Source organism: Ixodes scapularis, unplaced genomic scaffold (assembly GCF_016920785.2).
Source record: "Ixodes scapularis isolate PalLabHiFi unplaced genomic scaffold, ASM1692078v2 PGA_scaffold3__209_contigs__length_174095766, whole genome shotgun sequence".
NCBI classification, from domain to species: domain Eukaryota; kingdom Metazoa; phylum Arthropoda; class Arachnida; order Ixodida; family Ixodidae; genus Ixodes; species Ixodes scapularis.
The window spans coordinates 53033530-53060529 of record NW_024609868.1 but is presented as its reverse complement, the minus strand read 5'-3'; the positions used below and the strand labels follow the sequence as shown (position 1 = coordinate 53060529).

The 27000-nt window shown below is 44.6% G+C and overlaps 1 protein-coding gene across 8 annotated transcripts in view; it reads left to right on the top strand.

Moving 5' to 3' along the window:
- The window catches only part of LOC8029493 (glucose transporter type 1), a 162821-nt gene that overhangs the window by 90455 nt on the left and 45366 nt on the right, over positions 1–27000 (top strand). For 2 of the 8 annotated variants that reach the window (XM_029980324.4, XM_042292437.1), the window contains exons 1-2: positions 19717–19968; positions 20066–20133. In XM_029980324.4, the coding sequence (XP_029836184.1) occupies positions 20092–20133 (42 nt within the window). In that variant the 5' untranslated portion in view covers positions 19717–19968; positions 20066–20091. Of the gene's footprint in view, positions 1–18961; positions 18989–19675; positions 19973–20065; positions 20134–27000 lie in introns of those variants that run through there. The other 6 variants (XM_029980325.4, XM_029980326.4, XM_029980323.4 and 3 more) reach the window with 6 other exon arrangements.

Genomic DNA, 27000 nt, shown 5'->3' with positions numbered 1-27000 from the left:
TAATTATACCTCGCATTTGTAAACTCGCTCTCCTCGAGAGTGCACGGGGTAGCAACGAAAAAAATAACATCAGAAATCTCGTACGTTTCTTCTAAAAAGGCCTGCTTTGATGCTCGCGAGCAGATATTGGTGCATAACTATATATAAGATGTTGGGTTCTTTTTTTTTTTTTTTTTCTTCTTTTTTTTGCGTTTATTTTTTATGGTTATATATTTATCTTTTTTTGTGGTTGTGACGGCAAAAACCAGATGCAAGTACTTTAACTGTTGTTTTTGCTTAATTTTTGCCGCCGTGTGCCTTTCCAACTGATGAGGTCCTCGCTTTGTGCTTTTCGCTTCTGGAATCTGAGCAGGAGAGTTCACAAAGCCAGTGTTGCCAACTGCATTGCCTCAGGTTCCAGTTTCGAGTAGAAGCACATATTTGAAGCGGCGTCGCACGAGTAGAAGCGTGCATTTCACATTACAATAAGTTCGCCATAGCAACCCAGAGAAACGTTTCAAATGAAACTCGCGCATAATACTAAACCGTTCAAATAATTTACCGCAACGTCTTTTTAAATGTGACTGGTGTTAACCGCGCTTCGTAATAGGGATTCGTGTTTTATACAATTTTGTGTGCGCCAAAAAAAAATGTCTTGGAAACATGGCTGCATGTTTGGTCATCATCTATCTGCCAAAAGCGTTTAAATGCGGTAGCTCGATTGGGTGGGTGATGCTCTTTGTTTAGGTAGTGTCTGGAGCAGGGTTTTGTATAAAACAGATTACGTCACGTTATTGTTTTTTCTTGACGCTGCGCGTGCTGCCTTTCGGCGCCAACCAGATACAAAGTCTTTGTGCTAAATTTTCTGGGTCACCAAACGGGGGGAGCTTTCCTGACTTTCCCACTCCCCCTTCCGCGCGCTCTTTCTACACCACCTGTTTCTGCTCCTCTCTTTCTTGCCCTTTGCATCCCTCCTCGCTCCGTGCGTTTTTTCGCACCACCTGCTTCTGCTCCTCCCGTTACTGCGCGTTGGGTTTGTAGCCCAATTAGCAGAGCACTCGGCTTCAACGCCTGTCACGGTATTTCAATCCTTAACGCCGACTGCCTTCTTTGTTTTGCTTTTTTTAAAAGATTGTTTAGCGGTTACTGGCTGACCGCCTTAGAGATTTCATGCTTATGCGGCTCCTGATGTTGGCTGGCCCTATGAAGTTACCGCTTTAAAAGTTTTCACGCTGGTGAGGAGAGGAACAGCGTCCAACGTAGCCAATTATATAACTTCTGCCGAAATAAGAGTCAATAAACATCAGCTGTGTTAGGCAATGAATATACCTGAATTTGAAGGCCACTTCTCCTCATTTTTACATTCTCGAGCTTACAGCTGACTTACGCAAAGCTGGCCTTCCTAAAAGTCAAATTGTTTATTCTGAACAATAGGAAAGTGTTTCCTTATGAATTTAATATCTGGCTCTTGTTCCGCGCGAAACAGAAACCGGTACGGCTACGGCTGAGAGGAAGATATTCAAATAGCCCAGTTGCACTAATCCCCCCCCCCTTTTTTTTTTTTTTTTTTTTTTGTTGGGCCGGGTTGCCGTTTTTTTTTTTTTTTTTTAATAGGTACAATAAAATTTTAACTTGGGCTCCTTAAAAGTACGATGACCGTCGCAATTTAGTGTTTGTTCACTAACGTGATGCGCTACTTGCGTTACACTTGGTACTTGCGTGCAGTTCGAAACTCCTCTTATTTTGTGAGATTTTTTTTACTCTCGAAAAAGCGTGGATACACACACAGTATGAGCAAAAACGACCGATAATATATTTAAAAAAAAATACGAACAAACTCCTTCGCTACGTGACTATTGCGACTGCGAAAAGCCGAAGGATTCCCGTCAACCTGTCCGAAATTGGCGTCGCTTCTTCCGTGACCTGCGCGCTGTCGGACACGCGTTGTGCGTTTTGTTTTCCCGCCGTGTCGGATGAGTGTCCGCGACAAAGCGCTCCAGCGCACGCCAGGATGCACTCCGCGCGTCAGACTCTCTGTCAGGGGAGCGAGCACGCCATCCGCCTGTCCCGCTTACGCGCGTGACTTTGCCAAGGTGCCACGCGCCGTCGCAGTCGTGTAACTTTGATCTCAATTTTTGATGGGTGTCGTCCGCGTGCCGCTCTTGAGCGCGCTCGCACGCCATAAGGCAACGCGCAAGAGATGACGTTTGGGCTGACGAAACTGTCGACATTTCGTGCCTTTTAGGCGGGGAGCGTACGTGGCAGTCATTGCCGTGCCGATGCTGTGAGACGCACGCTTAGAACGGCGGCAGAACGGCGCTGTTGTTGGCGGGATAGACGACATCGGTGCTTTTCCGCACTTCATTACTTCGAAAGCGTACTGGCGGACACCACACTTTGCCGATTAGGTCAACGCCCCAATTGAGAACTTTCCGCTAAGAAACAGGAAATTGTAGTTATGCGCCGAGATACCGAGGAAGAGGAGACGAGAGCACGCGCGGCCGTCAGAAAACGCCGAGCTCGGGTTGGAATGAACAGAGGATAAACCTAAAGCTAGCTAGCTGCCTGTGTCTCCACTGCACTTGTCGATCGCGACAGAACACGGAACGCCGGCGTCCGGCGTCTGACTCTCGCATTCGAACGCGTTACACAAGTTCAGTAGACACCAAAGGCAGCAGGTTTTAGATTTATCCACCATTCATTTTAAGCAGAGCTCGGCGTTCTGACGTCACCACAACCCTGCAAAAGAAGCAGACGAATTTGAGCTCCGCATAAGAGCGGAAAAGTCTAATGCGCACGTTTTATACGAACAAAGATTATTTTTCAAAAGTAATAAAATATGATTCGTGCTTATTTGAAAAATCACTAAAATCAGTACCTCTGACTGTGACTGTCCTCAGTAAAAGTATCTGCTTACAGAAGCGTATGCGCTTGGGCTAGTTGGTGATCCATGTTTGTGAGGGTAAAAGCCCTAAAAACAACGGACAAGTAAAAGAAACGTACAACACAGAGCGCTACTTTCAACTGAAGTTTATTCTAGTAGTAGTGACTCGTTGAGTCTTTACGTCGCCTAGGTTGGCCTAGCTAATGACGCTAGCGCTGGCAGGCGACGAGAAGTTTATTCTCAAGAAACACACACATATATAAATACACCATGAAATCACGACATGTACTTCAGAAATGCGACATCACCCAATCAGTGTTCGTCTGTTCGCTATCTACCTTTAAGAAAGATTTCAAAAACGCCAATTCAGCGCCAAACAGAGCTATAGATGGAGGGCTGACACAGGTTCCTTCAACGCACTCAGATATGAAAAAAAAGCTTCGGATATCTCCCTTATCATTTTGTTTCGGTTTCGGGCCAAGATAATGGTGTTGTCAAACTTCGGGACACACCCACATCTGTCACGATGCACAGCCAGATTTCCCGAGGGTGACGATCGAACTGACAGTGCATGCTCCTTGAGCCTATCGTTTATACGACGTCCCAATTGGCCTATGTATACTTTGCCACATGATAAATGAATCTTGTACACCACGCCCTCGCTACACTCCACATACCTGTTCTTATGCTTCTTTTGACAGACACCGACGCGTGTCTCCCCTCGTCCCACTTTTCCACACAATCTGGCCAGTTTTTGAGGAGCTGAGAGTAATACGGGAACCCCATGTTTTTGCCCCACTTTCTTTATATTGTGGCTCACCTTATGAACATAAGGTATTACAACTGGCCTACGCCTAGGCTTCTCTCCCAAAACGCCACATCCTCCTCGTAGTTTCTTTATCAGGCCCTCTGCCACCCCCACAAGAAGCGTAGGTGGAAAGCCTCCTTCCTCTAGCTTCAATATCTGCAAAACTAAAGCAAACTAAAGCGAAGGTTGACAACACCATTATCTTGGCCCGAAACCGAAACAAAATGACAAGGGAGATGTCCGAAGCTTTTTTCATATCTGAATGCGTTGAAGGAACGTGTGTCAGCGCTCCATCTATGTTTGGCGCTGAGGTGGCGTTTTTGAAATCTTTCTTAAAGGTAGATAGCGAACAGACGAACACTGATTGGGTGATGTCGCATTTCTGAAGTACGTGTCGCGATTTCACGGTGTATATATATGTGCGTTTCCTGAGAATAAACTTAAGTTGCAAGTAGTGCTCTGTGTTGCACGCTTCTTTTACTTGCCCGTTGTTTTTAGTGCTTTTACCCTCACAAACAAGTATCTGCTTACTTTCTAATAGCTAGTGCGCCTTCATTTCACACCTTGCTTCCTCGGGCATTTCTTGGTGTTTTGCGCTATTTAGACCTTATTGTAGTAGTAGAAAACGTTTATCCATACCGTTCTAAGGGGCAATTAGAGGAGAAATGAGTCAATGCGTAGGCGGATGTAGGAATGGCGATGTGGAGAGGGGAATGTGAGGGTGCGAATAATGATGCGGTGTCATCAGCATTATTAATTTATCGATGTAGTTTTAGTGCGAACTGTTTACATATTGCCCAAGCAGGAATAACACTAACAATAAAAATAACTTCCTGGTCAATATTTTTTTCCTATGACTGCGTCATATAGAACTGAAAGAAAAAAAGTTACGTGCAAGAAAAAGTATGATGACTCCTCTTATACTATGACTGCGTCATATAGAACTGAAAGAAGAAAAGTTACGTGCAAGAAAGAGTATGATGACTCCTCTTATGACTTGCGTATTTTTCCTTTTTATTACGTATGGTCACGGGCTAAAGCGTCATTTCCCAAACAAAATTACTATGAGTATGCAAAAAATATTTCTGGATGGTTTACTCGTGATGTCATTCCAGTGACCATAGCTACAGCGCGGCCGTTTAGATCTTGATAGCCGACAGAGTTCGACGAGCTGGGGAATGTTAACGTCGTTACAAAACAAAAAGCGCCACTACGATGGTCTTTCGGAAGAATGGCACTCACCCAAATAACTTGTTTTACAAATTAACGTGCTTAATATTTCTCACCCGTCACGAGCTATGCTTCTGGTTTGCTTAAAAATAATGAGACTATGGCGGTTCGATGCACTCGATCATAATGACTGTCCACCTCGGAACTGAGAATCATAATGACCGTCCAATTCGGAACTCAGAACAAGTAATTGTGTCGAGACGTCGGTTTTGATTCGTTCCAAAGAGGATCATTCTTCGTGCAGCACACATCGCCTGCCAAGATGGCGTTCCGCCCCGCCGCTATAATCACTCTATTAAAAAGGCAGCACGTTTTCGCGCGGGAAGATCGGCCCATGCGCGGACATCTAGGCGTCGGGAGTCGTCCAATCCGAACACTAATCAGCGGTTGCTCTATCCCCGTTCGGAGCGCCGTCACAAATGCGGAGTCCACGAGAGAGCTTAATTATCGCGGGCAACGCGCTATCGTCACGCACAGTTATGTCGCAGTTGCGGTCGAACTTGGGAATTTTCATCCAGCGCTCGGACCGAATTCCGCTAATGCCTCTTCTCCTTCCATTGTTCAGGTACTCGGAGCTAACGCGCGGCTCCATTCGGCGTGAAGTGGCGATAACGTGAAGCCTGAACTGGTCTTGCTGCCTGACTCGTCTGAATGCGGGGAGGTTTCGTTGTAGCTGTGACGAGTTATGCTTTGTGTATGTTTGAATTTCGCATGTACGAGCGAACTGGTGTATGCAGCTGTTTTACTCACGTGAACGAATATTTAAAAGAATGTGGCATATTTCTGAACTTTATGCTCGCTCTTCAATGCGCTTCGCAGTGCTTCTGCAAATTTAATATTGAAACAAAAAAAAACAAAAAAAAAGATTCGTCCTTTGCACCGAGCTGTACCAAGGTGCTTGCCACAAAACGCTTCTAAAGACTAAACACGGATGATAATAATAATAATAATAATAATAATAATAATAATAATAATAATAATAAGTCAATCAATCAATTAATGTTTATTACTGTGTCCATAAACTACCAACTGGTCTTAGCGCTGGCACAGTTAAAAAAAAACGAGCAAAAACACTTATACACACGAGTGCAGAAGGGGAACGTAGTTCACCGGTCTGAGAATAAAGATATTAACAAGTACGAAAGACACTCAAATCAACAAGGGAAATCAAAAGCACAAAACAGAGACATCACTAGGTATGAGAGCAAAAAGTACTTGGATATCGTACTGACAAACATCAGCCCTTCAACTGATCAGCCATTTTCTTGCAAGAGGAAGCTTCGAACAGCGTTTCCGAACTTGCTCCCGCATGAGTTAAAAATACCAATTGTATCAGAGTGGTGGTTATAACACCCAGCCAATATTTGGATCGGGTTTAAGTGGCTAAAATGTCGAGCTACATAAAATGACGATTGAAGTCGTGTACGCACACGTGGACCTCTAAGGCTCACTTCGGACAGAAGGCTGGAAGAGTTAATCGAGCCGTGCAGGGTCTCAAACTAAAACAACAGATCTGCCTTCACCCGACGCTGCTGCAGGCTTAACAAGTTGACCAGTTGCGAGTTACACCCACCGTTCAGAAAAGGATCACCTTTCTCGAGGTAACGATATTTAAAGATGGAAATAAATTTTGGAAATGCCGTTCCAAACAACCGAGGCGTACTCTAGCTGGGATCTAACTAAGGAAAAGTACAGCGTGAAAAAAGCGGACGGGCTTTTGAATTCCTTCGTTATGCGAGACACGGCACCTAACGTGCGCAGGGCCGATTGAACCACTCTGGTTACGTGAGTGTCAAATCTCACGGTTGAATCAAAGATAACACTAAGGTCTCTCAGTTCACTTACACGTGACAGAAGTTCCCCATGATAACTATATGTAAAAAATATACCGTGGGTCTTGCTAGAATATGTCATTACTTTTGTTTTAGATTGATTCAAACGGAGGTCATTGTCTAAACACCAATGACCGAAGGAATATGTGTAATTCTGAAGCGTGATGCAATCCTCTAAGGTTGATCTTTTTTGTAAAGTTTTATATAATCAGCGTACTGCAGAAATCAAGAGTTTGATATAACCTGAGAGGCATCGTTTTCAAAAATATTGAAAAGGCCAAGACAGATCCCTGAGGCACTCCATAGCTTGCCTTGTACAAGGACAAAATAGTGTAGTTGACGCGGACGTAGGCTTGCCTATTGGACAAATAGCCTTTTTACAAATTGTATACCGAACCACATACTCCATACGAGGAAAGCTTGTATAAGAGGATGTTGTGGTTGACTACGTCGAAGGCCTTACTTAGGTCGAAATAAAAAACGTCAAGTTGACCTCTATTACAAACTACTTCAGGTGCAGTAGACGTAAAAGATACGAGATTGGCAGATGTCGATCTGCCGGACATGAAGCCATGCTGATTAAGAATCATTATACTACGAGACTTGAAGGAGAGGAATTGATAGATTACCATTTCAAAGAGTTTGGAAAAAGAAAAGAGACGAACAATCGGTCTGTAATTAAGAACGTCATCACTATTTCCAGATTTCAGGACCGGAACAAACAGTGCCACTTTCCAGTCGTCAAGGGATACTCCTGAAGTCAAGGAGTTATTTAAAAATCGTGCACAGTATAGGCGTAAATAATTTATGATAACCCTTAACAATCGCAGCGGGTATCTCGTCATTACCTGCAGACAATGTGGGTCTCATTTTCTTAGTACATAGCCTAACACATTTCTCATCGATAACTACAGAACCTAATGGGTCACCAAACCTGTCCCAGTGAGGCAATATAGTTGAGGAGCAGCGATTGTTATTGTTGTAGGGTAGACTGACGCAAAGTGATCCGCAAACAACTCAAACATGTCATTCGCACTCTCGCTATGCTCACTCAAGACGATTTCGGACTCAATAGTCTTCCCAAAGCGTGATTTAGCGTGCCTCCAAAATTTCTTGAGATTTTTATCGAGATCTGATTCTGCCGAGTCACAATGCGCCTGGCGATCACCAATTTAGGTCACTGCAAAAAAATAAAAAATACAAACAAAAAACCGCCAATGTATTTAGCAGAATTTACTACATTTTCAACCGTAGAGAAGTTACACGAAGAACAATCGTGGCCACGCAAAAAATGAAACGGGATGTCATTCATTCTGGTTTTTAAAAGATTTCTGAAACAAATCAGCTTTGTTTTTTGCACATTTACGGAAATGCCATTTTGAGAATACCACCACATAGCTTCGATTACGTTAGATTGCAGGTTGTTCATTGCCTTTTCGTTGCACAGGTTTTTTGAAAGCAGAACTGTATCATCTGCGTTTTGGAACACAATACATCTTTTAACTGTTGAATCGAAATCATTAATAAAATGGTTAAAAAACAAAGGGGATGAAATTGAGCCTTGGGGGACACCGGCCTTCATTTTTAATTTACTGCTACAGTTAATTTTATCGCCTAATACTACAACTTGGGATCGATTGGAGAGGTAATTTTTAAGAATCTCGTAAAAATGTCCATGAAAACCCACCGCATACAGCTTTTGTAATAAAATCTGATTTTTAACAGTGTCGAAAGCTTCTGCTATATATAGAAAAATAGCACAGCTGTACGGGTTTCGTTCGAACGCGCCATGGAGCATATCTGAAAATTTTTCCAAAAGTGGTATGGTACCTCTTCCTGTAATAAAACTGAACTGTCGGCTGGAAAAAATATTAAGTTTTTTCAGAAATGATGTCATCTCTTCAAGAAGTAATTTTTCTAATATCTGCGATAGTATTGACAATACTGATATTGCTCCGTAATCTTCCATCTTGTCCCTTTGTCCTCCCTTGAAAAGTGGCTTGACTATAGCGGTCTTTAAGTTTTCTGGAATAACCGATTTATCCAAGAAGCCGTGTAGCATAAACAGTAAAATATCAGTAAGAGCATTAAAGTTCCTTCGGAGCGTAAATGCTGACACTTCGTCAATGCCGAGTTGCTTATTTTGTCGAAAACTAATTATGATTCTTGCAAGTTCAGGTTTTGTTAGAGTAGGCAAAAACACTGAGGCTTTTAATGTTTCTTTAAGCGTGCACCCACCATATTGCACCGAAGATGAGCTCTCCGAACCCTGTGCCAAGTAATGATTAAAGTTATCGGCCACTGCAGTGGGATTCCTAGAAAAATGATGTATGATAGCGAAGCAGTTATTATCTCGTACTCGCAGATAGGATTTATCGCAGACCATGTTTTTGCTGCGTTTCTCGCCGATTGATTGAAAAGTACCGGGCACTCTATTCTTTCAACTCTGTGACCAAAAGCTAAGGCCTGGTTTTTCGGAGCACGTTTGTGGCGCGTCCACAGCCAGTCTCGATATGCCATGGCGTGTTATAACGTCCGAATTTTACCAGTTTTAATGTTTTCTACGTTTCTTTATGAGAAAGAACTCGTTGGCTGAGATTTTCGAATATTTATAACTGTTCGCAAAACTTTTCGTACACTTTATCAGGAGAATTACACTAAATCAGCATTAACCAATCAAAACCACTGATTAAATCATCGAACTTGCGATGTTTGAGAATCACAACTTGGGTTTTATGGCTTTTTTCCTCGCTGTCTCAAGGTCGTGAAGCAAAAAGGAATGAAGTGGTTGAAAAACGACAGGCCGCAAAATTATGATCCGCTAATCGTTGAGTGGTAACACAGGAGCTCAGAAAACTATTAGGTGCAAGCACTGCAACATGGTCTAAACACGGTTTTACCATTGATCTGTATCGTACATTCCAATCCATATGCAGATAGAACCGACAAGTAATCCGACACAGCTACATTACTAGAGCATAAGATGTTTATGTTCAGGTCTCCTAGCAGACAAATCTGATCTGTCGACCCCCACAGCTGTCACATGTCATCAAGTTCCAATATAAAACGTGAAACGCTATTGGAAGGCGGGTGGTACAAAGCAAACACAACGAGAATAAAATTGCCAAGACTCACTTTAATGGCTAGGCATTCTGCATGCGCACATGCAATGCCGAGGGGTGACACGTCATAAATACACTTACAAAAATGGCCATGCCTCCGCCCCGACGCAGTGGTCGCGTTACGAAATATAGACGATATCCTTGCAAAGTAAACAGATCTAGACATTCGTCTGTAACATTAATTTCCGCGACAACAAAAACATCAACAGAGGCTGCAAATGATTCCGCCAAAAATTTTTAATTCTCCCCTGTACTTCCGAAGGCTTCTTATGTTTATTTTTAACGGTGTAAAGTCGTGCTCTGTATTTAAGCCAAACTTACCTTAAAAAAAAGAAAAGAAAAGTTTGGAAGTTTTGAAAAATTAGAAGTCGAGCCATTCATATTAATAATGCAGTGATGCATGTACAGAGCAGCTGTTTATTTTTAAAGAAAGTAGTTCCGAAGTTCACGAGTGCTACATGATATATATCTGTATCTGAATACATAAGTGTGTTTAATAAAGTTGGCAAGGTTCGTTTAATTATTTGAAGGACATACTCTGAACGCGAGCTTTCTACTACACTAAAAAAAGAGCCCGTGCGTCTACTTTCCCGCACAACACTCGGAGAGCCAATCACCGCAACTTATGGAGGCAGCTTAGCGAAAGACGATGCCGAAACATATGTCTACACACACACACACACAAAAAAAAAAAAAAGCAGTCTGAGTTGTGACATTGAAGGAATACTTCAACGAAATTTGAAATACAGACGTCGTGTTTATAAATTGACTGAGCATGATCCACAATATCCGCAAATGACAATCGCATGTTTTTTTTCTTGAGCCTGATGACTGTAGTTTTCGTTATAAACAGCCCATTCTGGCAAGCGCTCGGAGAGTAGCCAGCGGAGAGCACGTCACATCCGGCGAAATCGTGACGTAGTCTGTCTCGGGATGAGCAAAGCTGCGGCGAGGCTGACGTTGTCAGGATGCCCTAACCGTTCCAGCCACCGAAGCGGTCGAAACACGCCAACGATCGGGTCACCGCGACTAACCGCAAAGCTGCTTTTGTGTGAATTTTGAGTGACGGGTTCAGCGGCGTTCGGGACATACAAAAGAAAATCCCGTTGAGTGGGAAACTCCTCCTTCACCTTTTCTCTTGCTGGCCGTAAAGCTGTCGGGATGACATCACGTTCAAAGCATGTATAGTTCTAGGTGAGACAGTTATCGTCACTACCTGCCAAGGTTCCTAGACGGGCATTACAAACGAGGCTTTAGCGACATCCTCCAGGTGCTCTTTGCTAATCGTTTAATTCGTTTTAAAACGCCTTTACTTGTAATTTATAACAACATATTGGTGTGTATGATGTGATACTGCTCCTTTGAACACGTATAAATAGAAAAATAAGCGCCGAAATTTTGTTGTAGTATTCCTTAAAACAATGCAAAACGCCACGCTTGCATTGCTTAATGTCACAACTCAGACTGCGTTTTTTCATCTAAACATATGTTTCGGCATCGTCATTCGCTGAGCTGCCTCTGTAAGTTGCGGTGATTGGTTTTCCGAGCGTTGTGCGGGAAAGTAGACGCACAGGCTTTTTTTAGAGTGTATTCAGAAGTCTGGGTGGTGGGTGGAATATGTTGGAACTTTTACTCGGATTAATGCTAATGACAACAAAAAGCTATTTTTCTCGTGATGCCCCCTCCGGTTGATATATTATACTAATACCCCTGTCAGACGGCGTTGTAAAGGCCCTTTTCGCTAAGCTCCTTTATAAAATCGGCCAATCTGCTAGCGATGTTGAGTGCGCACGTGCCCTACGGCGCGCGCCGGTTCGCCGATTTGATAAAGGAGCTTGTTCTAAAGACCTTTAAAATACCCGTCTGACAGGGGTAGAAGTCTATAACCATAATGGTCATATATTAAAATACCTACAGTCGCTCAAAAAGTTAATCAGCCTGACCATCATAGGGCATTGGGCGTGTTAAACATGATCCTTAGCACTCTTTTCTGCAATAAAAAATCATATTTGTGAATTAGGTTTTGCAGCTGTTCCCCAAACTAAGTGGCAACAATTCAAATGAGATAAAAGAAAAATAGTTTGTTATATCACATCAATTCTAAACTAGGTGGGAAAATAAGGCGATGTCTATGTAGCAATTAAGTGATAAAAGCGAGTTCGGAAATAATGTAGTCTACGTGTTCAGTCCATGACGTATTCTTTGAAAATACAACTCCCAAAGTTTTAAACTTTCTGACCACTCCGATAGGGGAGGTGCCTAAGAATAATATTTTTTGGAAGCCCGCGGGATTTTTATTCATGGGGCTAAAAATAGTAGCTTTGGTTTTATTTGTTAGCAGATTATTTGAACTAGTTCAAGTTTCTAGGCGGCTTTTAGTGCCATTTGCTATACCTGAAGCATCATTGCAATTCAGGGCTGAAAACAACCACATCACTTCAATGTGACGTGGTTATTTTATATAACCAGTTTAAGAACGTATTATTCAATCTGCATTTTTTACCGAACACTTATTTCCGAAAGATAAAAAAATAATGTCGCTTTTTTGGACAATTATTTTTTTTTTTTGGGGGGGGGGGGGGTGGGGGGGGTGGGGGGGGGGGGGGCTTTATTTAGCCGGTGGAGCTCACTTCTCCCTGAAATTGGTGCGCTGCAGGGAAGAGTCTTTCATATCCCGGGTGACGCTTTTCTCGCAATCTCGCGAACCTGGTGCAATCCGCGCAATTATCGCGAGACTTCACGACTACCACTGACACAAAAGTCCCTCGAGCGCTCATTGAGTAACTCTAACACACACTTCGCGTAAAAGAATAGTAAGAATAATTATTTCTTACAGTCAACTTCTTCCGCGGGAAGTTGACTTCGATGGACGCTAACAAACCTCCATCGAAGTAATTGCGTATCTACCTCAACGAGATATAATACACAAAAAGGCTTCTGTTTATTACCATTCGCACGAATCACCTGAATTGGATTTTTTTTTTTTTTTAGTAAAAATCTCGCGCAATAATTTTTTTTTTTTAATTAATGAAACATTACGAACCAGACTGTGAATAGCTCAGTGGGCGTCACGTCCTAACTGCCTTAGTGATAAGGCTCGTTCACGCGGTCCCATATTCTTATGTTACGTTACGAAAAGTCACCGGAAAATTTGTGCTTTTTATTAAAAGTGGCTTCCAATTCAAAGAGATAGCCGGGCACGTGACGTTCTAAACACGCTTGTTTCGGTGACGACGAGCTAGGACAGTGAGTTGCCGTGGCAACCAAGGACACAAGGATCGTCGTAGCATAACGTAAGGAGTTGAGCGCGGTTCAACTTTGCACATGGCCGTTTTCCTACGTTACGTCTAAGTCACAGAAACATTCGTGTCTCGAATGTCGTGTGGCAGCCACGCTTAATACCAAGCACAGATTTTCCGGTGACTTTTCGCAACGTAGCGTAAGAAAACGGGTCTGTGTGAACGAGCCTTAAATATCTTTAACAAGCGTTTAAAGGCTGGTTCACACACTTGCAACAGTTGCATGTGAATGCTGTTGCATTCACATCCGAAACGACCGTAACGACCAAAACAAGCGTGACTCATGGATTGCTTCGCGAAGCTACCCCTTGCATCGCTTGCCACGCTGTGTACGGCCAACACTTGCCCCGGGTACTTTGACGTCACGGTCGTTTCGGTTGCATGCGAACGCAACCAACGCAGATGTGTGAACCACCGTTAAAGCAGATAATCGTTTGTGTAGTGCACGTTAATATTTGACGTTTCACTCATTTCGAAACGATGAAAAAAAGCAGTTAAATGCCAGGTACAGAGGTGTCTCAATCCCCGTTAATACATGTACCCCCGCTCTATGAAGAAAATTTTTCAGGGACGAACCAAGTAAATACGGCAGGCATATTTTAATGCGAAAGCATTAACTACCCCATGGATCGAGCTGACGTCATCAGTTTGAAGCGCGAAAATGGCACCTAGTTTCCCCGATCCCAAAGATTCCATTGGCTGGCGCGCGTCGACGGGGCTCCCATTGGCCGCTGCGCTCGTCAGTTTCCACGACCACTCACCCCATGGCGCTGCGTGTCCATCAGCGCTACCACGAGAGCAAGTGCGCTGATCGGCGAGAAAAGTACGCAGCAGACGAAAAAGGGAGCGGACCAGCGGCTTGCATGCTTTCGCATTCCCGACTCCTAAAAAATGCTTAGGTGTACCTCGAGCTTTTGGCTCGTTATTATGGACAACTCTCATTAAACAAATATATATATATATATATATATATTTCTTTTTTTTTTTTTTTTTTTGTTTTGTTAGCGAGACATGACTGTAAATCTTGGAACGAGGCTCCATCAGTGCTACTTCCCCACAGGCCGGTAGGGCTTGCGAATAGGGACAGAATTTCTTCGGTGGGAGATTTCTAATATCAATCATGCGAGACCGTCCAAGCCTCAGAAACACTTTCGGACATAGGTAGATTTCGGGGAGGGTGGCATCGGGGCTCGTGCCTTCCCTGGTGAGATCCGGGGGGTGGGCATGATCTTTACCGAGACGCTGTTTACGTGCCATGTAACGAGCTTCTATAAAAGTGGCATGTCAACAAAATAACGCCCACGTTGCCTTTATTGACAAAATACACGGGAAATAGAATCCCAGCGTGCTTTCGTCAGCTTCAATCTCCAGTTCTGGCGAAAGGGTAACGCGCTACCCCCCCCCCCCCCCCCCCCCCCCCCCCCGGCCCGGGAAAATGGAAAGTCTACGCCACTGCTTTCGAATACTCGGACACACAGGGGGAGTGTGACTGAGCCCCAACGTAGCACGTGTCCTTCCCAGGACGTACATTTGACAGACGTGCATCATATGTGCATCACAATATCACAACTGTGTGGTGCACGTTAAAGGCTTCAGTCTAGCAGTCGCACTGCACTGGCTAAATGTTCCATTTACAGCGTGAACTACTAAACCCGAGCCGGAACGAAACCGTAATCTCATCTGGTGGTTACCGGTTCATTGGAAAACGGTTCGTCGTAGTAAAGTGCGAGCCGGGCCTTCTTGCGGGTGGCGGCGCGAAGTCAATTAAATGTTTGCGACGGTAACGTCAGCGGCGCGGTTTTGACTAAACTAATTTCCAGTGACTTTAGACTAAACAAACTCCTCGACCTGGAAATAGCTCAATTATGATGAAACAAATAGATATATTTCGCAACGTGCAACACGGCTTGGCGTCGGCAAGTCGGTGCGTATGCGTATTGGCTTCAATTTACGATGGACCGCAAAGGACGCTACATGAGGGTGTCACGTCTCCTTCCGTTTGGGCGGAGCAACACAAGGAGGAGCGCGAAGTTACGTGATAGGCTACGAACTATGGATTGCCTCAGGTAGCTCGTATCGTCCACCTCCGCGGTACATCGTAAGGTGAAACGAAGTGTCTGACTATGCCGAAAAACTAAAAGCTATTCTGTGTGTGTGCGTGTGCGTCTTTTCTCGCTGCTAAGCAATATTCCTCATGGAAAGAAAATGCAAACATAAACATAACAATAAAAACAAGTCGACGGCTGTCGACGTGTTTGTTCCGCAGTGGCAAAATCTGAAGGCGTCAAGAGTCGAAGCCGCGACGAGCGCGACACTGCGGCTCCGGTCGCCGCTCGCCCAGAGCCGTGGACCAGAACATACCAGGGCTCTGGACACTGCTTGAGGAATTTGTGTGCCTGTGTGTGCACGTTTTTACAGGAGCAGCATATCTCCAATATTTCGGACACCCTTGCTGTCTCTTCTTCAACTCGGTCGTTCGAGCAAGGCGTTGGGGCGTGCGAGGTGGGTAGTTGCGAGTACGGTGCGTGCTACCATCACGGTGTCACTTGTCACTGTGCGCACTGGTTGATTGACTTCATATATGCGTACTGTATACTTTGGTTCTGTTTTTAGAGCACCTGTATAACCGCGTAATTTGCATCGAACCGTGTTCGCGACAAAAAGCCAAGGTCACAAAACAAAATTAAGCATATATTTGTTGTTGTTTTTTTGTCCTCGTTTCCGAAACACAAATGACCTGTTTTTTGTGTTTTTTTAGATGTCTTTGTGTTGAACACACTTTTTCTTAACGACTGTCCGGGAGCGTGAGCTTCTTTTTTTAAGGACCGTTTTTAACCGGTTCGCTCCTGGTGGAGCCGGTAAACAAACCGTTATTTCGAACGCGTCACTGAACCCGAACCGAACCACAATAATGACCGGTTCGACTCCATGTAGAAAGACAGTATTTTCTTTCCTTTCAGATTATCATACTTTTTGTAACCCTTAGGGAACAACTTGTACTGCCCCCTATAACAACGTTTGACGTCACGTTTTCAGTGTGGCCAGTAGAGCCTCTCAGCATAACATGTGAAAAAAAAAAAAATAAACCAATAACTTCTGAAAAAAAAAGAATAAAAGGCTGTGCCTTGTAGTTAGGGCTTAAAGGGACACTGACAGGGTATTTATGCTCGCCAAGGTTTCTACTTGTACATGACATATGAGAGCCCTGCTACCCAGAACCGAATTTGCTACCTCGAAATTAGTTTTCTTTCCACCCAAAAACCGCCGATCGAGAACCGGCTGGTTTGAGTTACGCTCACTCTCATCTTCTTTCACGTGCCGTTTTTGTGGTTTAGACACAATCACCAATGATAACCAAAGTCGTGGGTCATCGAAGGCACACACTCAATACTAAAAATAGACAAAAAATATGTTACCCATTTTTTTTTTGTGGCTTCTAAAAATCTGCAAATATGTTGATTGAAGAATAAAAAATTGCACAGCCACGTCACTTCCGGTAACTTTCTCTTCCTCTATATTTCTACTTCCTCCCCAGTTCAGTTTCGGCTTCGAGCAGTTACGTTTTTTGACTTCATTAACAATATACGTCAGGCTGTAACAAAACATTGGGCGCTGACGCCATAATAGATCGCCTGAAAAAAAAAAAACATTTTGGGGGTTGTCAGTCATGGGTCATGTTGTTGCGGTCATGGGTCATGTTGACTACCGAAATTTCGCCAGAGCTCACCTTTAAAAGGTGGGGTAGCGCATTCTGCAGGCGTGCGACAATCTGGTACATCGGGACAACACTCGTTGGAGCACCTATCAGACTAAGAATACATATACCCGTTGTAAACAAAAAATTGTTTACGTGTAAAAAAAAAAATAATATAATGTTTCAAGGTTGTTTTTTTTCTGCACTTTTTAGCTTTTGATGTTTGAACCTATCACTGACACAAAATGCTGGGAATGAAATAGGCCAACTGCTGGCTAAATAGAATGCACCCGCAATAAAAAAATATAAAACAAAATTCCACAAAAACATTTTTTTTTTTTCATGGGGCATATTTTGAGTTAAAATACAAAAGGACGGTTTTGCCCCTGTCAAAATGAAGTAGTCAAATAAGTTCAACTATTTCGCGTCAAAGTGCAAAACAACAACATCTTTAACAACAAAAAAATTAAGCATTGGTTTTTTTTTTTTTTTTTTTTTTTTTTGACAAGACGGAGAACGGGAGCAAAACGGTTCGTCGAACCGGTTCGACCCAGCCGAACCCCGAAAGTTCGACCTAAAATACGGGTCGACAAAAGTTCGCGACATTTCATTGTTGCCAGTAGGTGCTCCCGGTTTTAGAAACACGATGAAAACAAAATTCGAAAATTCAATAACTTCGCGAAATGGTTTTCTTTTCACACAATACTTGGGGAACTGGTAGTTTAAGTGTATTAAGACAATTTTGAGGCAAATCAACGACCATAAAAAATCGCCGGAGGAAAGAAAGTAAGCAGGCGAGTAACCTGGAATAGGGAGACAAAAGAAAAAAAGAGGGGGGGGGGGGCGGACAGACACGAAACTCCGAATATATCCCTCGTTCCAGGGTCATTATGAATGTTTAAAGGCGCATTCACACTGCGGAAAAACGTGCGTCGTGGGATGAGTTTTTTTTACTTAATTTTGTATTGAAAAAAGGTCGCGCGCCGAGCTTGAGCCAATCAGCGAGCGACCGGACGTGACGTGTCGTCTTTTTCCGGTTAGGACTAGGGGTATCGCGAACCGGCCGAGGTTCGAGTTTGACCAGGTTCGACTTTTTTCGACCTTTTGGTGGAAAGTTCGACAAACCTTGTATTGAGAATCGACTCGTGTACGCATGCGTGACAGGCTGGCCAGTTGGCTTCGGATTGGATGGTGATGGCTAAGGGATGAATTACGGGCAGCGCTGATTGGTTATTTCCATTAATACAGTACAAAAAAAAAAATAAGTTTTTAACTTCTCCAGTGATTAGAATTAGTTTCTTTTAATTGCAACTGTTCATAAAATAACATAACCCTTTGCATAAAAAAAAAAATTCTCCAAACCTAGAAATTCTTGTATTAAGGTCTGGCCACACTGTCCGCAAAGTCCAACCGGTCGAATCTAGGGGTGTCGCGAACTTTTGTCGAACCGGATTTTTAGGTCGAACTTTCGGGGTTCGACTATGTCGAACCGGTCGACGAACCTTCGAACTTTTGACCAGATTCGACCGATTCGACTTTGTGGACAGTGTAGCCAGACCTTGATACAAGCATGACTAGGTTTGGAGAATTTTTTTTTTATCCAAAGGGTTATTTTAATTTTATGAACAGTTGCAATTAAAAGAAACCAAATCTAATCACTGAAGAAGTTGATAACTTAATTTTTTTGTAGTGTATTAAGTGAAATAACCAATCAGCGCCGCACTTAATTAATCCCTTAGCCATTACCATCCAATCCGAAGCAACCTGGCCAGCCTGCCGCGCATGCGCAGACGTGTCGAACCTCAATACAAGGTTTGTTAAACATTCCACTAAAAGTTCGAAAAAGTCGACCTGGTCGAACTCGACCCTCGGTGGGTTCGCGACACCCCTAGTCGAATCTGGTGAAAAGATCGAAGGTTCGCCGAAGCGGTTTGACCCAGTCGAACCCCTAAAATTCGGCGTAAAAATCCGGTTTGACAAAAGTTCGCGGCACCCGTAGTTAGGACATGTTTTCGCTGTTTTCATTTTCGATCCACAAGGAAGGTGAAAAGGTAGAGGGGTCGAGAGATTCATGCAGTCGCCAAACGTGGCTGGAAGCATTTCAGCGTGTAGAGAAGCAAGCTGAATGGAACGTCTAACGGTGAGCAGAGTTTTATGTGCTTGTACGACGACGTGAAACTACTCTTTATCGTTTGCGCGAAAGCACTCCCAATTTGTTTTGTGTATTCTTCGTGTGCACGCCAACACTACGGAATACAACAGTTCTCATTCGAAAACACCATCTCACAAGCTGCATGCAGTACTATCCATGGTACGGACGCGCGGGTCCGTTCCTTAAAAAAAAACAAAAAAAACACGGCGCCCGTTTCAAAGGGCACCGTGCTTTGTTTGCACAAAAACGCGCCAAAAGATCACCTTCTAAAGCTGATGACCTATTTGAAGCGTGCGGTACTTTGCGCTAGCAAGAACGGGCAGGGCCTATTTTTAAAAGTGATCACTCGTTTCACATTCCGGTGGTTACGGTTTCGTTCTTCAATGCGCACAACGCGGAGTGCGCGTCATGACCCTGCCTTGTCCTGACTGATTTGATTACCCTCTAGCCAACGCCTCTGGCCCTCTAGGTTCCCCTGGTCACCCTAATCTTTTTTTTTTTTTTTTTTAAGTAACAAATGAATTGTATTGGTAAAGATACAAAACACGAGGATTCAGCGACATCTTTTTTCGCTACAGCGAGGCACGTGACCCACTGTTACCCAATTAGAGCGTCAAAGTGCTCGCCGTAGTTGTTGCTACTCTCAGCTGTATGCTGCGTCAGGTGATTTTCTTTATGTTTGTTGCTTGTGTGTTATTAAAATCGGGCACTCGTCCAGTCGTCGTTGCGGAGCTGGCGGATCGCGGAGCACGTTTTTGTATGTCTCGCAGGTGTTTATGTTTCTGCGTAGTGGTTCACGCCCCATAGCTCTCTTCCGGCGTTGCAAGGTGCAGTGCACTGAACTTGCGATATGAGCGTGCCTCTCTACCTGGCCATTATCAGCTGCTAAACTCGCTGCTCCTTGCAGTTCTCCCTTATACTTGCTCAAGTCAGCTTGACAAGTGCCGGTGAAGACGCGCGGATCGATTGTTGGTATTGATTCTGCATTGCGCGGTTAGGCTAGTTGTTAATCGTGAAGCATATAATGCTTCATATTTCTTAGCCCCATTGTTCTCTCTTTCCCAGGAAGTGAGCAAGCAACCGCATACTTCATGTGTTGGTGGAACCGCAACATTTGCTGTCGGTGCCCGGAGGTAAGTATTTCTCTATCGTTTCCTTGTTACGCAATTTCACTTTTTTATCTCTACACGTTCGCTAGAATGTCGCATGACATTCCTGCTCCGCGTGCGGGTGCTGAGTTGAGTTTTCCATGCTACGCCTAGTAATTACGCAAGAAGCAGAATAGTTGATTGCTCCACTTTACATTTTCAGAGTCGTGAATACCTCATATCCTGCTACTAATATATAAGACGCAAAGCAGCTGTCGATCAAAACAAACTACTCGACAAAAAAAAAAAAGTACGTTGTCATAACAATGTTACGATCTGAGATTATGATCGTGTAACAGAAAATAATAATACAAAATAAAATCCTTAAGAAAAAAAATAAAAATGAGTTAGAGGTTAATTCTAGAGTATTTTTAATGCGGGAGTCTGACTATCACTATAATGCAATTAAATGCAAAGGCGCAAGCGAGCTGGACAGTTGGTAGAGCGCTCCACTGGAAATGGAGAGGTCCCGGGTTCGATACCCGGACCAGGCGGATTTTTTCGGTCGCTCACCAGTCACCTAGCTGTGTTTGGAGATTTGTGTTTGTCCTTTGTCCCTTTGTTCCCCTTCTCCAGGGATTATTTTCGTCATTCTTGTCCAGGTCGCTTGCCCCTTTGCATTTAATTGCATTATAATTATAACATTAAATTGCAAGCTTCACCCTTGTTGGTGTTAGACTAATGGCGACTGATAAAACCCGTTTGCTCTACCGACATCTAACCCCTGGTTAGCTCAGTTGGTAGAGCGCTCCACGTGTATTGGAGAGGTCCCGGGTTCGATACCCGGACCAGGCGGATTTTTTCGGTCACTCACCAGTCACCTAGCTGTGTTTGGAGATTTGTGTTTGTCCTTTGTCCCTTTGTTCCCCTTCTCCAGGGATTATTTTCGTCGTGACTATCACGTTTGTTTTTCCCGAATATGCAAATAAACGCTTGAAAACACGAAAAACCTCCGATAAGTTGTTAACGTCATACCGAGATCTTTCGGCCGCTAAGCGCGTCTCGCTCGTACGTGCATAGCTTTGTTAGGCGCTGAAGGTGCGCGAGTGCGGAGATACCCTCCGTGCACCACATTGAAAAGTAATCGCCTTGCACGTTTCATAGCCATGCACATTTTATGCTCCCTCGCAAGGCGGTCAAAAATTCTCTATAGGAAGAAGCTGCAATCAAGGCTATCACAAAACCAAGGTAGAACCCAAAGAAAGCATTCTTCTGGGGATGTGAGGTATACTATTTGCGTCTCATCAATATAAGCTTTCCTTCGCTTAAGAGCACACGTTTCACGGAGGCTAACTCTCCGACAAACCAAAAATGGACGTCATTTAGAGTGCACCAACTTTCAGAGGTGATGGCGGTGGGTGTGGGGCACATTTTGTATGTTTGAAATTTTTCTTTTATTTGTCGTTTAATTTGACATAGCTGTAGAATTTCGGCGTTTATGTATGTGCCTTCTGCGCATACATTGTATTTTTAAGAAATAAAATTTTAAAATCTTTTTCTTACATTATACCAACCTGTTTCTTTTGGTAGAACAACTATAATTGGCCATATTTTGATCTGTCCTATTGCTCTATACCAGGGGTGGCCAAGCTGCGGCTCGCGACCCGCATGTGGCTCTTCGCGTGTTAAAGTGCGGCTTGCAACTTCCTCCCCTACCCCGTCTGTTTCCCGGTCGCACGAGCACTTCCCCTAAAAGAGAAATGGAATCCGTTTTAAATCGAAAGACAGGTTGCGGTTTGGTAGTCTTGTGCTGCTGCTACCATACGTACTGTGAGACTGCTTTGGACTAGGAGATTGAAAGTAGTTAGAGTTTTGTTCATTGCTCTAAACAAAAGTTTGCCCTCCCCCCCTCCCCCCCCCCCCCCCCCCCGCACGGTTCTTGGAAGTTTTGTTGTTTTGTTTGCGGCTATTAGGTTTGGGTCAGCTTGGCCACCCCTGCTCTATACGCAAATTAGTTAAGAAAATAGAAGCGTTTGCACAGATTCTTTAAAAATTGCTACTTTTCCCGTGGTCAGGAAAGAATAAAGTGGAAGCTCCTCCTACCCTTTTCCACTTTAGCAGACAGAGCGAACGCTGGAGAGGAGGTCGCTTCCTCTCCAACATTCGCTCTACTAAAATAGAAAGAAGTGGGAGGAGCTTCCCCTCCCACCTCTTACCAGGTGTGCAGGCGAGCTGGTTCAATACTGACTTTGTAACCCAGGAGCGAAGAGAAAACGCAACAGACAACAAGAGCACAAAACGCAGCTGAAGTTTTATTAAGCCAAATCATACTTAAATAGGCCCAGAACCTTGAGAAGTACACACCAAACAAAACAAAAGAGAAAAAAAAGGAAAATAATTAACATTTTTAATCACCACACTAAGGAACAAAACCATTTAAGGACACCAATGCAAAAGAAACCCAAAGCACGCATCACCCCACATGTTCCCCAAACATTAAAAAAAAAACCTGGCCACACATACTGAACACAAAGGGAAAGGGAAAAACTACCCAACTTGGATTACCCCCACACCAAAAAAAAAAGGAAAAGAATATTAAGAATTATAAAACGTTTTAACAGGTTCGTTGAAGAGCACAGACATGTTCCTAAAACATGAAACCTTGCTAGCTATGTAAAGACTTCCTTGCGAGCTGTTTGTAACAATTCTTCCCTTTATCTAGAACTCTAGTCTCGTTCTAAACAACACAGCAATTGGAGTTACTAGAAACATGCTTAGCCAGCTCTGAAGATTCACCTCTATCTTTTACTGCAGGCCTGTGTTCACATAACCTCTCGTTGGGACACCTGGCGGTCTGACCTACATAGCTAGCACCACATATCACAGGGATTTCATAAATAACTCCAGGGTCCCAAGCCTCTGACGGTCCTCCATGCTTCTTGCCACTCTTTACGTCTAAGGGTGTTAATCTATCCGAACAAAAATACTGCTTAAAACCTAGAGGCACGTCGAACCTACTTGCAGTCGGCTTCAGGTAGTGGGAAACCGTGTGAAAGTAAGGCAAGCAGAGGACCTTGCTTTTATATAAGCCCTCTACAAGCTGCCTCTTAGCACAAGTTCATAACTAGAAAATAACAGGTGACACATGCCTCCTACTATAATTCGCCAACGATAACCTGCCAAGCTGTTTTTCCATGCGAGGCACTACACGGTGCACGCATGAAAATTTCAGAGCGTTCATTAATACCCCCAGGCTTGAACGCAACCCTCTTCACAATTCGTGAATGACAACTTGACCTAGAAAAAAAAACGTTTTGAGCCCGCCTTCCCAAACTCCCAACAAAAACCATTTGTAACCATAAACCTGATCCCCAAAAGTCCAACCACCCTTTATTTGGAACTTCTTCCGAAAAGGACACATCAGGAGCGGTTTTAAGGAGACAAATCTTAACCTGATTGCCCACACCATTGTCCAAATCCAAAATATTGCTGCGTGCATGGCTGAGAGGGAACTCGCGTGGCTCACGCGGGCGTCCGCGGTTCAATGCCCAGTGCTGGACATTACTTTTATTCATTCATTCTTCTCCATACTTTAGAAGATTCATGTTTACTCTCCGCCCCAAGTGCTCGATGCTTGAACACTCTAGGCCGAATGTTCGATAGATAAGGAGTACAAGATAAAGAACCCAGCATGACCTGGCCGAGTCAGTCTTGCCCTAGCCAGCTGTCATCCGGATGCTTCGAAGTTCGCTTCTGCTTTTTCGACACTCATTCTCTCCTTTGTTTCTGGCACGAGTTTGCTGATTAAACCTTAATCTTTAGTTTTACGTTTGTTAATCGTTTTCCAGCCGCAACATTTCTAGGAGGGGAGCGGGGTAACTTTCTATGTCCCTTCCTCGTACGCCCTTGAGGAGCCGCCGGACCAGATTAATTTCAAGCCCTGGAAACCTTTCTTCTGTGGAGCCAGACAAAGCCCGAGCAAGTCGCCATACTCAAGGCAAACCGCTGGAATTCGGTCCATTGGTGAAACAGCCAAGGAAGAAGTCGACGAACATGGAAATGTTTTCCCAAGACTTCTTCCTCGACCAAGACTTTTGCTGCTGCATCCTCCGTCGTGTTCCTGCCTGTCACACTTCGTACGCCGGCACCCTACCACAGCAAAGTTTACGAAAACGTCGACGACTGGATACAGCAGTACGAATGTGTGGCATGGCATAACCGATGGACACTAGAGCAGAGCGTCCAGAACATCTATTTCTCACTAGATGGAATGGCGCATCTCTGGCTCGAAAACTGAAGTGTCGGTCACCTCCTGGGAAACGTGCGAAGAGCAGCTACGCCACACCTTTGCGAGCCAGCAGCATCGGGAATGCGCCGAAAAATCCATTCCAGGTGAGAATTCAAGGACCAAATGAAAGCGTTGTCAGCTTTGTCGAAGACGTCCTTTGACTATTTAACCGCTTGGATCTACAAGCGCAGGAAGTGAAGAAGCTCAAGATCCTCATGCAAGGAGTAAAGGAAAGCATCTTCGGGAGCCTTGTGCGAAACCCACCTGCCGTCCGGGCATTCGTGACGGAGGCCACAAACGCCGAACGGGCCCTCCAAGCACGAGGCACCCACTGCCAACAATCGCCCAACGTCTCTGCCCCGCGTTGGCCAGCCTCGATGCTGGCGCACAAGTCTCTTTCCGAGCATTCGAGATACAATCCGCGACATGATCAGGGAGGAGCTCAGGAAATTGCTGCCTGCTGCCGATCGCTTGGCTTCTCTCTCCATCGTCAAAGTAGTACAGGCGGAAGTCCAGTAAGCCATTTAACTGGAGGCTCCTATCAACACTGATGGCACTTGAGGAAGTCCTATTGATAATGTATGCTGCGATTGCCAGGAAGCGAGCAGCTGTGCCCCGCTAGTACTAAGCTCCGCCTTGACAGGACACCCCATGCCAAAGTATGTCCGACGCCAAGACAAACGGGACCGGTACACCCATCTGGAACCACCTGCGCCAAAAAAGGCCAACATGTGGCGAACGGCCGACTGTAGCCCACTGTGCCACCACTGCGGGGAAGCCAACCATGTCTATCGCTTGTCCCTACCTGCAGTTAAGGCTGCACAGCTTCCGCCTGTACAATTCACATGCACAGACTGGTGAGCGACTGCGGGTGATCGACGAGTACCTTCGACGACTTCAGTCTCCCCCGCCTGCACCTCGCTGTGGGTCCCGGTCGCCATCACCACGACGTCCAGCTTCGCCGATGCACAGACCCCGTCGTGAGAGCATCTCGCCCCTCACCCCTTGTCAGGGAAACTGAGTGCAATAACCCCTGGAGGTGAAGTTGCCAGAGGCCAACGACGCGAAGACCTTCCACATATGTCGGAGGCCCCCCACTCCAATGACGCCACACATTGGAATGACGCTTTGGGAAAGGTGCCGAACAACCTCACCATCATCATCGACAGTCGCAGCACATCGGCGCTCATGGACACCAGCGTGAACTACTCTCTTATGAGTGGGAAGCTCTCGCACCGCCTTTTGGAAAGTTAAGGCACCGTGGGTCGGTCCACAAATTCAAAACACTGGAGGAAAGCTGATTACGCCCGTCAGGAAGTACACTGGGCGAGTCGAGATCCATGATGCGATATGCCCCGTGAAATTCATTTGGCTACAAGACTGTGCGAGAGACGTCATTCTCAGAATTACCGTGTTTATTCGAATATAAATCAACCTTTTCTTTTTTCTTTTTTTTTTTTTCGAATTTTGATCTACTTTCACGACCAAATTTTGCGACCCTACCGGAGGCATGAAGCTATCGAGTCACCGAGCCGGCGTTGCCGTAGAGCCGCGCCGCTTCTTGTTTCGAAAAGCTTTTGGTGCACGAAAACAATTGAAATGGCCCGCCCGCAATGGCCGGTGCCGCTACCGCGCGCGTCGGGTTTCGCCATCGCGCCTCTAGCCACTAGGGTTCCCCTTGCTGGGCAACGGGGAAGGAGAGGAACGCGATGCGTCATGCATTTCGCCCTCCATACTCGCAAACACGCACAAAAAAAAAAAAAAAGCGGAGGTTACTTTTGTTTGTTGCTGAGGCGGCTCGGCCAACGCTCGGCTCGCGTGTTGCTCATGGCGACACGGCAGCTTTGCTTGCGTCTTTGTAGTTTGTCTTTCGTCGCTTTGCACCTTCTTTCGTTTCTTCTTGTCATTTTACAACGGTGTCAGTGAAGTATTGTTGCGAATTCGCGAGGATGTCTACCAAGCTGACGAAGCTTCGGACGACGATGACATGTCCAGTAGTTCTGACGGTGATAAAGTTTTTGGCATCACCCCGTGGTTTTGCTGAGAGTGATGTAAATAAAGGTTTGTTTCTTTTGCCCAAACTTTCTCCTGTTCGTAAAAATAAAAAAAAAGGTTGGCCTATATTTGAATTATTTTTTTTTATTCTCGGTGGGTCCAACAAATAGGGTTCGACCTATTTTCGAGTAAATACGGTAACCTTCTGTGGGAATACGGTCATTGACCTCGGACTGAACCATTTGACGCTGCGAAAACCTCTCCTGGCTCCAGAGAAGGCCAGAACAACTCTGGCTGTTCTATTCTGCGGGTCGCAGAATGAAAAATTCAAATGGTGGCAACAGGGTTATAGAAAGCAGAATATTTATCACATCAAAAGACTGCTCATCATATGTACAGATTCAACATCGAGCAGCCAGCCAGGTCAGCGAAGCATCCCCCTCACAGGAGCCCAGTGTCATTGCTCGTGACCACTGATGTGACATGTGTGAATGCAGCTGTGCTATGTCACACATCTCCACTTTAAAAAAAAAAAATGAAATAATGCTGGATTGTGTGCAGTTCTATAGTCCTCCAAAAGTTTGTTCATGTCAGCCAGCACCAAGGTACTAACCAAAAGTTCCCTCCCG